This window comes from Phaseolus vulgaris, chromosome 8 (assembly GCF_000499845.2).
Source record: "Phaseolus vulgaris cultivar G19833 chromosome 8, P. vulgaris v2.0, whole genome shotgun sequence".
NCBI lineage: Eukaryota > Viridiplantae > Streptophyta > Magnoliopsida > Fabales > Fabaceae > Phaseolus > Phaseolus vulgaris.
Window position 1 is genome coordinate 1,346,199 of NC_023752.2, and position 15,799 is coordinate 1,361,997.

The 15,799-nt window shown below is 33.7% G+C and overlaps 4 protein-coding genes across 5 annotated transcripts; 2 read left to right on the plus strand and 2 right to left on the minus strand.

The window, feature by feature from the left end:
• Positions 1–1,195: 1,195 nt before the first annotated feature.
• On the plus strand, positions 1,196–2,533 carry LOC137827243 (uncharacterized). The gene has a single exon (XM_068633509.1). It carries the CDS (start codon positions 1,345–1,347, stop codon positions 2,386–2,388), a length of 1,044 nt encoding a protein of 347 aa, XP_068489610.1. The 5' UTR covers positions 1,196–1,344; the 3' UTR covers positions 2,389–2,533.
• A 1,053-nt stretch (positions 2,534–3,586) lies between these two features.
• On the plus strand, positions 3,587–4,426 carry LOC137823459 (uncharacterized). The gene has a single exon (XM_068628603.1). The coding sequence runs from the start codon at positions 3,587–3,589 to the stop codon at positions 4,424–4,426; it is 840 nt and encodes a 279-aa protein (XP_068484704.1).
• A 1,132-nt stretch (positions 4,427–5,558) lies between these two features.
• Positions 5,559–10,161, minus strand: LOC137827244 (uncharacterized). Of its 2 annotated transcripts, XM_068633510.1 has the most exons (10): positions 9,904–10,161; positions 9,681–9,749; positions 9,355–9,434; positions 7,937–8,036; positions 7,804–7,857; positions 6,774–6,851; positions 6,589–6,686; positions 6,446–6,503; positions 6,038–6,159; positions 5,559–5,911 (listed from the first exon to the last, which is right to left on the minus strand). In XM_068633510.1, exons 1-10 carry the CDS (start codon positions 10,090–10,092, stop codon positions 5,749–5,751), a joined length of 1,011 nt encoding a protein of 336 aa, XP_068489611.1. In that variant the 5' UTR covers positions 10,093–10,161; the 3' UTR covers positions 5,559–5,748. The 2 variants fall into 2 exon arrangements, with proteins under 2 accessions (XP_068489611.1, XP_068489612.1); XM_068633511.1 differs by lacking the exons at positions 6,446–6,503; positions 6,589–6,686.
• A 1,604-nt stretch (positions 10,162–11,765) lies between these two features.
• LOC137827245 (ACT domain-containing protein ACR4-like) lies at positions 11,766–14,817 on the minus strand. The gene is made up of 7 exons (XM_068633512.1): positions 14,465–14,817; positions 14,329–14,374; positions 14,137–14,251; positions 13,974–14,041; positions 12,812–13,411; positions 12,463–12,567; positions 11,766–12,374 (listed from the first exon to the last, which is right to left on the minus strand). The coding sequence occupies exons 1-7, from the start codon at positions 14,536–14,538 to the stop codon at positions 12,030–12,032; spliced, it is 1,353 nt and encodes a 450-aa protein (XP_068489613.1). The 5' UTR covers positions 14,539–14,817; the 3' UTR covers positions 11,766–12,029.
• Positions 14,818–15,799: the final 982 nt, after the last annotated feature.

Genomic DNA, 15,799 nt, shown 5'->3' on the forward strand with positions numbered 1-15,799 from the left:
GAAATTAAAAAAATATGTTAGGTGCAGGTTAAAAATGATTGGGTGCAGGGAGCATTTGCCTCCATATATTATCATCATTTTATTATTTATGTGATAAAACATTCAACATTTGTGTGATTTATGTGTTTTTATTTATGTAAAGGAAAATGTATAATTTAAAAAAAAAAATTGCCTTGACTTTAAATGACTTGGTTAGTTTCTATTTTATTTATAAAAAATTGAACAAAGTAAAATAATCATATGATAATATATATATATATATATATATATATATATATATTTGATTAGTAGTTAGAAAAAACAGTAATATTGGGAAAAATGTTTATAATTTTATAACTTGAATCATGCATACATTAAAATTTATACTCTTTGTTGATACATACAATAAATTTGTATTGGAAACTCATCCAAGTCACTTGCACTAATTTTAATAAAAGTAGATAAAATTATAATTATTTTTAAGAATATACTAAATAATACTCGTATATTTTTGTTTAAAAAAAGTAAAATTCATTTATATTATATTTAAAGATGTTTTTAATTTCAAAAAAATTTACTATTTGGTCGTTAATGTATATTTTTTATTCTTAACATGTTTATACATTTTTTGTATTTGGTCTTTGAAAAAGATTGATTTATATTTCGTTCTTATTATTATATTAATTTTCTAAAGTAATTTTTAAAATGTCTGTAGATATTTCTTTTAGTTTCTCAATTTTTTTATCATCACAAATTATATGTTTTTAATCATGAAGTAGTGTCAATGCATTAGAACCAACCAAAAGTTTTAAAAGATGTTAAAATCTAAATGCAAAATTTCTAAATTTTCGGAAAGTAAAAATATTTTTAAACATTAGTGAGTGACATTTTAATATTTTGTTAAAATATTACATAGATTAGAATTTTTAAAAAAATTAAAAATTATAAACAAAATGATTTTTTATAAATAAAATAAAATATTAAAATTAGCGTTATTGTATTAAAAACACAAAAAATATAAATATTTCTATTAAAAGTGTAATAGAAGTAAATATTTAGTTAAGTATATAGGAGAGTATAAGTAATATTTTATTATTTAAAATAAAATAGAAGTAAATAAAGAAAATGCTATTTTGTAAAAAAATAAAAAGATGACGTGGTGGAATACGAAATATTATTCTGGATTGTTCTGCTTCGAGAGTTATGTAGAACAGTGACCGTTTATGGTTATTCTCCTGAAACTTCCAGAACTTTCATCTTTTCCACTGTGTTGTCCTTTCTTATTATAAAATCTCTGTGTCTGTTACCTTATTCTTCACGATCAAACACAAAAACCTTAAAATTCTAGAAATTGATACGACCCAAATGATGAAGATGAAGAATACCCCTTTCAACAGAACCCTTTGGGGCATGGCTGAGCCTGGTTATCACAAAGCACCCTCTAAGGTGGTTTCCATCCCAGTTCACTTCGTGGGTTCAGAGCGCACAAGAACCGATTCTGCCATGAAGATTCAAAGGGTGTTGAGAGGGTTTCTGGTGAGGAAGACTCTGAGGAAGATCGTGGCCATGAGGGTGGAGTTGGCACGGATTGAGAGCGAGATTCGAGTTGAAGTGGTGAAGAGGGAACAGAAAGAGAGGGTGAGGGTGATTGAGACCATCATGAACTTGCTTCTGAAGTTGGATTCGATTCGGGTATTGCACTACTCTGGCCTCAGGGAGTGCAGAAAGTCTGTCATCAGAAAAGCTATTGCCCTTCAGGAAATGCTTGATCAAATGGCTGTGCCTGTGCCTGATTCTGATGAGGGTGTGAAAATGGAAGAGAAGGAGGAGGAATGTGTTGTGGAAGAAGGGAATTGTTTGGTGGAGGAAGAGGGAGGTAGTGGAATGGAAAATTTGAGGAATGAGGAGGTAGAGAAGGAGAGTGAGTGCTTGGAAGAAGAAAGTGTTGGGTTGGAAACAAGTTTGGTTGAGGAAGAGGAGGAAGAAGTTGAATTTGAGGAGGAGCAAGAGGAAGGTGAGGAAGTTGAAGCTTTGAGGACAACAAGTTTGATTGAGGAAGAGGAGGAGGAGGAGCAAAAGCAAGAGGAAGGTGAAAAAATAGAAGCTTTGAGGAATGAGGAGGTGCAAGAGAAGGAGAGTGTGGGAAAGAGTTTGGTTGTGGAGGAAGGAGATGGGAAGAAGAGGGAGTTGTTGATGGAGAAGATGGTGGAAGACAACCACAAGATGATAGAGATGATGGCACAACTGTTTCAGAGGAATGAGATGCAGACTACACTTCTCACCTCTCTCGCACAAAGGGTGGAGCAGCTTGAGAGAGCCTTGGCTTGTGAGAAGTTGAGGAGGAAGAAAAACAGAAAGACTGACAGAAAAAATAAACAAACTCATCTGAGAAATAATTGCTTCATCTGAGTTGTGTCACCACTCAAAAAGATCTTTCCATGCTTGTAATTGGTTTTTTTATCCCTTGTAACTGGTTTTGTTGTTAAAGTTAATGTTCATTGTAATCCATTTTTTCCTTGATTCTAGCAATAAAGTGTCATATGAGTTTTGGAAACACCCTTGCCTTCTTATTAGCTATGAACATTTTCTCTATTTCATAGGAATCCAAATTTATGATTTTCCAATTTCCATTCCTTCCACACTCTAACTGCTTCCCACAAATCTTACGCGGCTCAAGAATGTAACTAAGTCAAATGCTAATTCAGCAGCAATGTAAACTACAACACAAAATTGTATTCTGCAATAATACAAGACCTCTTCCACTGGATGATGTAATTTATGCAGATGAAAAGTTATGTGATTTATAGAGATGAAATGATGTCATTGTATTCTGTACCAAATCACAATCATGATTTAATACATTGAAGAAAGATGATGTAGTTTACTCAGTCATAAACTGTATTCACTTCAACTCTAGAATGATGAGTGTTTCTTGACCCGTGATAGAATGAAAAGTTCTGCTGTTAAAAGGGTAAAGATATATTCTCTATTTATATTTTTTATACTATAATTTTCATATTATTATTTTAATATTTTTTTTATATTATTTAATTATAAATCTATCTTTTATTATATATATATTTATATATTAATTTTTCACATTAAAAATTATAACCTCTATCAGATTGTTAAACATCGTAACATCTTCTATATATTCATAGCATACCTTTTTAGATATCATGTGTTTTGAATTATATGGAAAAGATAATTTAACACGCTCACTTTTTTATATAAATAGATACTTTGAAAGTCTTAATTAATGTTTAATTTTATCTCATTTACAAATAAATATTTTAAACTTTAATTTTATTCTAATTAAGCTTTAAAACGAAGATGGGACATGGGAAGTACATTTTTATTTCAAAACTGTTGATAATTATGAATGATGACGTGGCAGAAGAGGCGAGAACGTAGAAGAAGATTCCACAGTTCTCTAGAGAGAGAACATAAGTGACGCCACGTAAGCCAGCCGTTAATTCCCTCCTGAAACTTCTCGAACTTTCGTTCTCTTGTACCTTCTTCCGTATAAATACCTTCCTCTGTTACCTTGTTTCTCACAAACAAAAGCAAAATCCTTAAAATTATCGAAATTGACACGACCCGAATGATGCAGATGAAGAAGAACCCTCCTTCGTGCAGAACCCATTGGAGCACGGCTAAGCCTGGCTATTACAGAGTACCCTCTAAGGTGGTTTCCATCCCGGTTCATTTCGTGGGTTCAGAGCGCAGCAGAACCGATTCTGCCGTGAAGATTCAGAGGATGTTGAGAGGGTTCCTTGTGAGGAACGCGATGAGGAAGATCGGTGCCATGAGGGTGGAGTTGGAGCGGATTGAGAGGGAGATTCGAGTGGAAGTGTTGAGGAGGGAACAGAGAGAAAGAGTGAGGGTTATCGAGACCATCATGAACTTGCTTCTCAGGCTGGACTCTGTTCGGGTATTGCACTACTCTGGCCTCAGGGAGTGCAGAAAGTCTGTGATAAAAAAAGCTGTTGCCCTTCAAGAAATGCTTGATGAAATGGCCGTAGGGGAAGAGGAGGTGGGAGAAGATGATTGTGTTGGGAAAGAAGAGGAAGGTAATGGAATGGAAAATTTGCAGAATGAGAAGTGTGGGTCCATGGAAGAAGAAAGCATTGGGTTGGAAAGAAGCTTGGTTGAGAGAAAGGAAGAGGAGGAAGAGGAAGATGAAGCTTTGAAGAATGAGGAGAAAGGAGATGGGAAGAAGAGGGAGTTGTTGTTGGAGAAGATTGTGGAAGACAACCAGAAGATGATGGAGATGATGGCGCAGCTTTTTCAGAGGAATGAGTTACAGAGTACACTTCTCAGCTCTCTCTCGCAGAGGGTGGAGCAGCTTGAGAGAGCTTTTGTTGTTGAGAGGTTGAGGAAGAAGAAAAAGAACAAGGTTGATGCCAGAAATAAACAAGCTTGTGCTAAGAATGGCTTCAACTGAGACTTGTGCCACCTCTCAAAAGGATCTTCCATTTTTGTAATTATGACTTCTTTTTTTTCTCTTGTAACCAATTTTGTAAGGTTTCCACATATTTATATATTACAAAATATTTTAGTTGTCTTATTTTTTTAAAAGTGTTTCAAAAATGTATCCAAGTAAATTTTAATTCTTTCTAAGCACTGAACATGAGGATTAATTACTGTATAACTGTCATTACTTCATCAGTTATTTTAACTTTCAATCTTGTAATTTTAGCTTTTAATGTTGACTATACACTTGCTTTAAGTATCTAAAACATAATTTTATCACTTACAATAACCTAAGACATGAAATAATTATCACTACATTTTCTCGTATTCTTCTGTCACATTAGAGAATCTTTAGACATACACAGACAATGTCCAGATCTAGGTGTTCCTATATGAGACATTGATTGGACAGAAGATTTAGTACACTCATGATTTTTAATGAAGAGTTATAAATATACATAAATACACCTGAAGAGTGTTGAATATTATAATATATGTCTATTAAATGGTGTATCTGCAATACGTATGAGATATTGACACTTGTATTTGTAGGACACGTATCGTGAAGACAATTTTAACATGGTTATAACATAATTTTAAAAAGAAAAAATACATTAAATGTTTAAGTGTTTGTTACCTAGATTATAAAAAAATTCAATTTTATAGTTTGTACAACAACATTAATATTCAAATTCAACATACTATCACCCTCTTTGGATTATATATGTCATGGCTTTCTGATAAAATGCAGTTGAACCGTGCAAGAGCAACAATCAAATTATCGCCAACAAATGATTTAGTTCTCACAGAAAAACCAAATCAACCCTATTTCAGGAGTAAAAAGGGCAACATTAACAGTGTTTAGAATAGAGGATTCACTTTTAGTGCAGATGGATTTGAGATAATTAGAATAAAAAGTTTAGATTTGGTTGCATCAATTAGAACTCATTTAGTGCTGAGTTAGTGATTTTCCCTTTAAGAATGGTGAGAAAAAAAAGTGAGAAAACCAGTGTGACATCAAACAAAGTGTTACATTGTGTATTCTGACATCTTATTCACTCTTTGTTTCTTTAAAGAGTAATTCCTTTTCTTAAAAACTGTAATTTCAAAAGAAAGAAAGACATTTAAACTTTATAACAGGTTACATAAGTTACTTTGACTAGTTTATAATGTTCGGTAAGACAATTAAAAATACATATCTGCAATGCTTTCACAGTTATAATTTATATTCAACATCTGAATTACAATATAACAGCTAAAAACTTTTTTGTAGAACTCAGAGCATTCTCACTCTCAATTCTTGAGTGGAGTCCATTGGTTTTGGAAGAGCTGTGAAGCTGTCCTTCCCATGATCCACTCTAAATCTGATAAAGGCAAAGAAATCTCATTGGCAATATGATGCACTGCTTCTTTGGCTCCTTTGTAACCACATTCAGCAACAACAAATGGAAAATCACTGTAACAGCATGATTGGAAAAGGAAAAAAAAAGTTACTTTGGTTGTTCATGGATAAGATTCTCTTACCCCTTTCCCTATTCTACTGTTTCCTTACAAGCTGAACACATGTATGACTGAAAGTTACCTGCCCCACATTACACGGTTAGCACCAAAGTGAGAGACAACTTGGGATAAGAGAGCAGACAAATCCAGATAAGGAAACTGTTCTCTTGACACTCTGAAAAGGGCACTAAATTTCACATGTACCTGTCATAAATTCAAATTTTAGCGTACTCATGCTGGAGGTTTCACTGATTAAGGAAAAAGAAAAAAAAAACAAAGACTATCAACTATTTTGACAAGGGCCTTCAACAAGTTAAATGAATTTTGATAATATCAATATACCAGATTCCATCTTTTACCATTTTACTCATTTAATTGATAAAAGGATACTCTGATGGCAGAAAAAGAAGAAGCATTTACAAGGAGTTAAAAATTTGTGCTTCTCTCTAATGAAAAATCTATGCATGTTTTGCTTCTTGAGGTCACTTACTTGAGGGAATCTAGACAAATTTAAAAGTTGAGAAAAGACAAGGCCTTCCTCATCATTTCTGCAACACAATATTCATCATATAAGGGAACTTGTCTGGGTCTTTCAGACTATTATTGAGAAAAGACAAGACTAATATGGCTCACACTGGTGGTTTGCAAAAGGCCAAATGATCAAGCAATACAACTGTTGATGGAAATTCTGTGCACAGTTGCTCAATTTCAGAAATATGCAGACCAAGGCCCTGAAATTATTCATCTCAATCATTCTTAATTTCGTCAACTTCATATAAGTGTCTAAACAACTGTATACAAGGGAAATGAAAAATCACCTTCATACACATGAAGCCCACGGACACATTGAGTTCTCCAGCCCTTTGGAAAATTGCCTTTCCAACTTTATTTGTCATCTGCAATGTGATCATTCAATTATATAACCCAGAAAAAAAGAGAAAATTTGGATCCAATAAACAACAACATTAACAAAGCCTTTTTCCATTGGAAGAGATAGGCTACATGGATGAAATGACAGCATTGCACTTTAATTCTTAATTTTGATCCAATACAAAGTAGAAAGATACTCTTAGTGTAACATATGATGCCACCACCTTTTTAAAAAGCAGATCTAATATTTTACTAAAAATAAAAGACCCTATTTACTACAGGTTTACACGTTACAATGAGACTACACTTTCTCTTATGAGTCAAATTTGAATACTAAAAGGAATAACATAGAAAGAAACTGCCCCTGTAAAGAAATTTGCTAAAACCCAATATTATTCACATCTTCTGTTTCTTGCTGCACATATTTATAGCAACTTTTTTAGGATATCCTGTTTTTACATTCACAGAGTTGTCCATAATTTCTGTGATTTTCTTCAAAAGGTCAGCTAAAAACAAATATAAGGATCTTTCCTTGCTTGATAGTTGATCTCCTTCTTCCATCTTCCCATATTCACAAGAAAGTTCCTACGAAAGTTGAAATAACAAATTGCAATCTTCCAGCCAAAGCAATTAAGTCAGTCCTATAAACTTTCTCCTAGTATATAATGTTGCTGGTGGATACAATCATCATTGAATATTCAATGCCCGTTTTGGGATGAAAGATCTCCTTGATTTTTATCTCTATAATTACCTCCCTTAGTCGTTTAAAATATATATTAACCCAACATGCTCTTTACATTACACCAATCCTCTTAAGTGTTTGAAAAAAATTACAGCATGTACCTCTATTAGGATGTTACCATAAGTGTTAAAAAAACAAGGATGTCTTGAAGAGTAAGGGCGAAAAAAGAATGACTCAATTATGTCTCCAGCCTAAATCACAAACATGCAGATATGTCAGAGAAATCAGTTGCCTACCTTTTCTCCGATTGGCCACAAATACGCATTGAATCGAACAGCACGATAACCATCCTATCACAGATAAAAAGAAAAATTCAATTGCTTACTTGTAAAATAAGCCATCTTGATGAAAAGAAATAATCCATTAAACCTTCAAAACAAGTTCTTCAAATTGCTTAAGCCCACTTCCATCATCAGCTGGATTAGCAAGGCAACAACCAACAAATTTGGTCGGGTATTTCTTCAAAACGCTGTCCAATGAACAAAATGACAAGAGTAGCACAATATAATAATAACACTATAAAAAATTAATACATAATCCATTATATGGAAGATGTGATGACTACAGTGAACTCAACAATTAAGTGTATGTGAAAGTTTTTCCTCTGGTATACACCATCCAACTCACTATGCAACTAATATTATCACAGCAACTGGTTTATCAAATAATGCATAACAACAACAATAGTCTTGTCTTCTAGGCAAGGTTGGCTACATAAGCCATACAAATGACAATGCCATTGGACTTAATTATAAACCAAATTTCCAGGGTTATGATTCAGTGTAAGACCCCTTTCAATAATTTCCTCCAATCAGATAAAGCATGGCTTAACACATATCACAACATGTCTCACAGGTGGTAGTTATTCACCTGCATCTGAAAAATCTGATATTACAAGTTTCACCACAAAGGTAGAAAATATGTTTTACTAACAAGGAAGGCATCTTAATATGTGGACATGCACGTGCAAACACGCATGCACAAATAAACTAGGAGGGCTCTTTTGCTCAAGCAATTAAGCCAAAATAATAGAAAATGATAGTTAGTACCAAGCCATTATTTGGAGATCTAAGAGAAGAAAACTTTCCAAATATCGAGCATTGTATGTATTTGCTGTTAAAACTGCATTCAAGAAAATTACTACGAATAACACTGTTCCTGCATGCCACACAAAATGCATTTTTTTCCCATTTCATTTCAACCAGGAGTACTGTTTGCATAAAAAAATTAGGGTGATCACAGCCAAGAAAGCTCATGTTGATTGATGGATCATTCAGTTAAGGCATCAACAGAGAAACTCATCATGTCTTGTTAAGTTCTCCACTTTAAGAAATGAAAACTTCGGACACAAGTAGCAAGCATAAACTATTTCTTTGCATTTGGAAAACACCAACCTGCTCTATACCCCATAAATGAATGAATATATATACATTTGACAGATCAAGCTTTTAATTATTAGAATAAGGAATTTCACATGATCCTGGTGGTGATCTTTCCATTTGTTTCACTATTACAAAAGGGTGGTTCCCTGTTTTTATACAAAGGTCCTTCTAGAACAGAATGTCTAATCTTATCAAGCATTGCCACTATTGTGTTATCAGAATTTCTCCCTTTCTTCTCCCTATTCTCCTTTCCTTGGCAATTCCAGCATTGGAAAACACGTCAAATGCTGAGATCACACTTCCACTAGATATTCCATCCACACTCTCATTTCCCTATTGTTTAATACCAAAACTCTAAATAAGTCGGTTCTTACATCAAACAGGTAAAAATAATGTTGAACAAACCTTGTGACGTAACTATGATCAAATTTATGATTAATTGGTTGTACAATGAGTGCACCATCTACTCCTGCCTCCTCCATACACTGAAAAAGTGAGCATCACCATCAATAATATACACAAAAACTCAAATCCAATCACAATCTTTTTCCATAAAATTAACCTCAAGCCATTGGGATTTCTGACAAACAGCAGATAGGGAGACAATATCACATTCTCAATGAATGAGTCAAAATTTGCAGGAAATACAAGAATAAGGTATCTACAAACTACTGTGAAGTTCATTGACCCAGAGGTAAAAAGGGTAGAGAGATAATAAACTAAACTCATACCTGGAGCAAAAAATCGGCATTTCCTGGTAAAGTGGGTTCTTGTCCAGGAAAAAAAGGGAATCTACCAGCCTTCCTTTTCAAAGAAAGAAAAAGGATAATCACAATTTGGTGAGTGATGATGATGATGATAACAGAAGTCAGCAATAACATTAACATTACTTTATAACATAAAAAAAAAAAAAAAAAAGGTGAAGAATTTTGTAGTGTGGTGTGTTAATGTCACCTCTTGAGGTGAAGCCCACACGTGGAGATGGGAATCAATGACTTTGAACTTTGAAGGGGTTTCAGTGAAGGCCATATTCGTAACTGTAGCACAACAACTACTTCTGATTCTGAACCTTAACTTTAACCTAGGATTACCCGAATGCCTCGGACCAACACCTGAAACCACACTGCTCAATCTCAGTGCCATTTCATGCGAATTCCCAAGGATATCATAGATTATCACTAATAAAGGTTTTTTTTTTTTTTTATTGTTTCACAATAATTATGAGTAAGTAAAATATCTTTTTACTTATATTCTCAACCATTTGTATCTTTTCTTTTATTTATTGAAAAAATAACATAATATTAATGTTTAATTTTAAATATAACAAGGAATATGTTGATTCATGATTGATGTAAACTCTCTTTTTCATACAAAATCTGCAACTTCTAAGATTTTGTAATAATAAAAAATGAATCTTTGTAAAGTGGAATGATGTGTATATTTGCTGGTTTTAGAAATCTATAGCACTCTTTTAAATATTCATATTATTAGTTAAAATCATTCAAAATAACAAAATTGAGTACCTTTTAAGTATTGTTTTTGCCCATAATTTTAAAAAAAAAATAGAAAAGATAAAAATTTATTTTAGAAGCATGTCAAAAAGACAACTTTTTATCATAATCCTTCATTGTATTTTAATGCATCATGCAAATGTCAGCATTAAGGTTATTGAATTAAAAAAAAGAAGAATAAAGACAAATAACATTTTTTTTAAATAATGTGATCTCTATTTAGAAAAATGTGAGGTGAAGAGAAATGGGTAGAAGTAAGAAGATGATGGTTCTTTCTTAAAAAGTATATAAACTAGATAAAGTAACAATTTTTGTTTGACTGAAATGTCAAAAGGGTTGTAGAATTTAGATAAAAGAAAGAGAAACATTACAAATGTCACACCCTGAAAAAAAAAACTTTCCTACTGTTAACTGCACCTACAAATTTACATTGACATTTGTACTTTTTTTCCCATTTGCATGATTTCTGTCAAAATCAAACAGGCTTTTTATAACGCGTATAGCAGCTAAATAACAACCATGTCCATGTTCATAAATGAAGAGTGCTTTTGTTTTGTGCAATGAAATTTTGTGCTTAGAAATGCTTCATGCACATACCTGTTATCTGGTTCTGGATTATACGTCAGAACTACAATGTTAAATGAGTGATTGTGGTTGAACCTGCACACTTTTCCACACGCGTTTTGCCAAAAAATAAATTGTAGTCTTCCCTTAAACCAGCTTGTGATGGCTAAAAGAAACGTCTCAATCTTGCAGACACTATTTTGAAACTATGCACAACCTCTTTTAGAAGCTACACGACACGTGCTCTTACCAGCACATTACTGTGCCACATAACACCCTTTTGATCTCTGCATTAATATGTATAAACTGGTGTCATTAACATGTGATGTGCTCACAAATTTATAGCTGGTTTTTTGTCTGTAATTTAGTAAATGCATGTTTCAAAATACGTTTTGGATTGAAGGTGTGAATGCTTCAAAATATGATGAGTTGATGATGCATGAATAAACACGATATGCATATTAAATGAAATTATTACCAGTTAAAGTAAAACTAACGTTTTAATGTGACTGACTCATAAAGTGAAAACAACGTAAAGTTAATGGTCATAGCTAATTCCAAAAAAGATGACAGCATATACACGTTTCAAACCTTTTTGTTTTATATTCTGAAAATTGTTGTCATGGTAAAGCTTCCAATATTAACAGTAGGTTTGTGTTTGTGTGTATTGACAAGGCTTCTGAGATCATAAGAATGTGACAAAGACATATAGCATTATACAATTCAACCAAGAAACATGCCTGGACCAAAACTCCACAATCTGAAATCTTAATTTCATTCTCAGAAATTAATATAACAGACATGTTGATGTACAATTTACTTAGAAACATGTCTAGATTGAACTCTAGAATCTGACATCTAATTACAACTTGCACCAAAATTAGAAAGATCTACCAAAAAAGCATTGCAATGGGACTAAAAGCAGAGTCTATCTAGGCTAAACTAAGCTACTGTTTACAATTTAGAGCATTACATATGACTCCTAATTCTGGAAACACAGCAGGTTCAAGAATAAGACTTCATTAGACCCAAGTTGCAAAGAAACTTCTCAGAGCTTGATCGAAAAAGACCAGACAAAGAGAATTTTCCTCTCTCATGGGGTGGAGGTTTTGAGCATACATCATCTTTGACATGCAGAATGGCCAAGCCAATCTCTTTTCGAACTGCTTCAATTGTTTCACTCTTAACTGGATTTCCGGTCACATCAGTCACATAGAAAACATTCATAGCTTGAGTGCCCCTGGTTGTAACTTCAGCACGATTCACTAAAAGGCCATTTTCTCTGAAGATACGAGTTACATCAGACAGAAGGCCAACCCTGTCCTCCCCACATAGTTCTAGCTTTATGCCCTGCAATATCAAATACAAAATGATTGTATCAATAATAAATATTTGGTAAGAACATGTGAATTAGCATCAGATTCACGTGTGGTGGTACCTCAGAAGTTCTTCTCCTAATAGCGGCCTCCAAACAATGAATCACTCTTTGCCTTTCTGCTTCAGAACTGATAGGACATCCATCCACATGCCTTATAAAATATTCCTGTAAAAGAAGGAAAAACATATCAGTGAAAGTTTAATGGTACAGTTAGTACCTCAAGTGATGAATTCCAACAGCAACCTCAAACAAGATGGTGGAAAGTAGTACACCAAATAGGCTTTTGCACTCAAGTACATGACATGATGACATATGATGTCACTAAAGTATGAAAATTATGATTCAAATCTAAGTTGGTGAGATGTAAAAGTACTAACATGATGTCATTTCCAAGAACATCAAAACAAACCTGATATGCCTCTGGTCCTTCAGCAATGACAGTTCCATGGTACACAACATACTGCATGTCGGTGAGAGTGCATACGGTATCAAACAGTAACTTAGGTCTATCCGGACACCTCAAGTTCACAACAGTGTATCCCTTATCTATGCAATCATCAACAGTTACAAGGAGTTTGTTCCTGTCACTTGTTGACCCAGAATCTCCATCGTCTATGTCATAATCACGGTCGGCGTACATCAACTGATGCAGCCTCCTATCCTTGTGAGTAGAACCAACAGAAACAGCAGTATTGGCACTCTTCTTGTCTATGTCTCCTTTCAGCACATACAGTAGAAGCTGCTTAATCTTAGCAAGGCGATCTGGATTGTCGATGGACAATCCTGTCGCCTCATCTGTGATGTAAACAACAGATGCCATTCTTGAATTGTGTGTCCAGACTTCTGCTGCAACCACATTGCATTTGAGGTCTGCAAGAACAGCAAAAACTTCTGAAAGCAACCCTGGCCTGTCTCTTCCGGTTAATTCAATGGTTGTGTGTTCTGCTTCAGCTTGAACCCCAACAGATCTTCTCAACGATCGAAAACTAGAGGCTCTTGGACCCAGTGACTGCAACAAGAAAAAAGAATTATCACCATGATGAATTGAGTTATTCAGATGGATCCTTAGAGTAGTGACATGCAAGAGGAAAATTGCTGATTCAAGTTTCAAAATGAAAGCAAACTAGTCCTTCGTCTTTTGCTTGATTCTTTTACAACCCAGTTGTTGATTTGATTTGTTGAAAAGAAAGACCATAAACAGAATCATGCATTGTTTTTTTATTAGAGATATATGCAGACCAAGCAATCACTCATTTCAATTCCACCAACTACTCCTGCTCTCTTTGTTTTCCATCTCCTATTCCATTCAAAGATAATGACAAATAGTTGAATAGCAGATATTTAAGGCCATCAATTCACAAGCCTCCAGCTGAAAGTTTAAAATTTGAGCAGCACAAAGGACTTACGAAACTACAAATAACTCATATAATTGAATGTAGCTGTTAGGGGGATAAAAGAAGAATATAGAATAAACTGAATCCTAATTTCAATGTCAATTTACACAGGAAATTAAAAAATTACAAAAAAGTGAGAATAAAAATGGTCTCAGATTAGTTCTACAGATCTACTACCTGTTGAATACGGTCAGCTACATCATCTTGCTCAAACTTTTTCCCATTTTGATCCGTGACATGAAAAACTGGCCAGTGACAAAAAACCACATAAAACAATATCCCAAGAACTGAAAACACAATTCACAGAGACATGGCAGATAGAAAATTGAGAACACCGTACCATCCATGAACCATTCTCCATCAGAGGAAATGTAAGCTCTTCTAACACCGAGATTCATGTCAGTGAGAACCTGAACCACCTCCAGCAAACTCCCGCGCCGGTTCGCGCTATCAACCTGCAACAAAAAACAGTCACGGAGAGACCCTTTTGCAATGCAGAAAAGACAAGGCCAACGAGAGGTGAATTCAGCACCTTTATCACAGTGTCCGTCCTACTCGAAACATTATCCACAGTGACTCTGCAAGGCAGCAAAAACACAACATGAAGCACTACTGTACCACTGCATAAACACCACCCAGCAGTGCAAATAAGCAAGAGGAGGACTCACCTTGGAGGGTTCATTCGAATGACAAGCTTCTCGAATTCATCATGAAGCGGCAGAGGAGAGGACCAACAATCCATTGCGGTGTGGTGCGAAACAGAACAGAACAGAGTCGCAAGTAGTTTTGTTTGGATAATAGAGAGTGTGTTTGGGGTGTGAAGTTTGTGTTGTGTTTTGTGTCTGATTTGATTCGTGTGTTGTTGGACTTTGCTTGTACCTTAGGAATTGGGATGTGTGTTCTGTTTTGTGTTTTGTGTTTTGTTGGGTCTTTGGAATGTGCTCGTGTGATGGCTCCAAAGCTGGACCAAGAGTTCCCTAACGACACACCACACAACACACTCTATCACAAACTTTTCTCCAAATCCACCAAAATCAATATTTATTATATTATTTACCCTCACTATTAATTCCAATAAATCCTTAATTACTAAATATTTTTACTTAATTATTACTCTTTTATATTTTTTTCACAATTTACGTGCAATAAAATTCAATTTTTCTACTTTTTTTTTTTCGAACTTTCTTACACCGTGTTTGGCAAAATTCATGATAAAATAGTAAAACACACTTATGATTTTACGGGAACTGTTTCTACACTTAATTCCTCAAAAAAGTGATTCCCGATAACTGTAGCACCTTTTCGGCCTTCTATAAACTTTTTTTTTTTTTTTTTACGTACTTGGTAAATTTTTATTAAATTTATTAAAAATTATATTTTTCAAAATTACTGGGACTTCCTTTTTTAATCATATTATTGAATTTGACAAAATTTATTAAGGAAAAAATTTGTAAATAAAAAGTCAACTGAATTTTTCTGTGAAAACGGCCACAAACTAAATTAAAAAAACAAAATATAGTTATTGAAAAATTAATAATTACTTAAATCATGATTGTAAATTTATTTATGTAATAGTAAATTGAATATATTTTGGATTAATTGATTATATTATAATTTTAAAATAGTAAAATAAAAAGAAAAATGTTATGGGGTTGGTGGTGAGTGGTGAAACATGTGAATAATAGAATGTCCTTTCTCATAACAAACCGTTACTAATGAGCTGGCATTTGTTGTATGAACAAACCGCTTCACTATGAGTTGTCATCCACATTCAACTTCTTCTCTTTCTTAGTCAACTTTTTTTTTCTTTCTTTTTTTTAGAATTTCAAAAGATTTTTTTTATTATATTTATTTCTGTTTTCTAATTTTTAATTATTTTATACTGGTGTTTTTTTGTGCTGGATGGAAAGAAAAGGGAGTAAAATAGGAGATTCTGCATTTATTTTATTATAATGGAGAGAATTTATTATAATTTTTAATTTTGCAAAATAAACCGATACAGA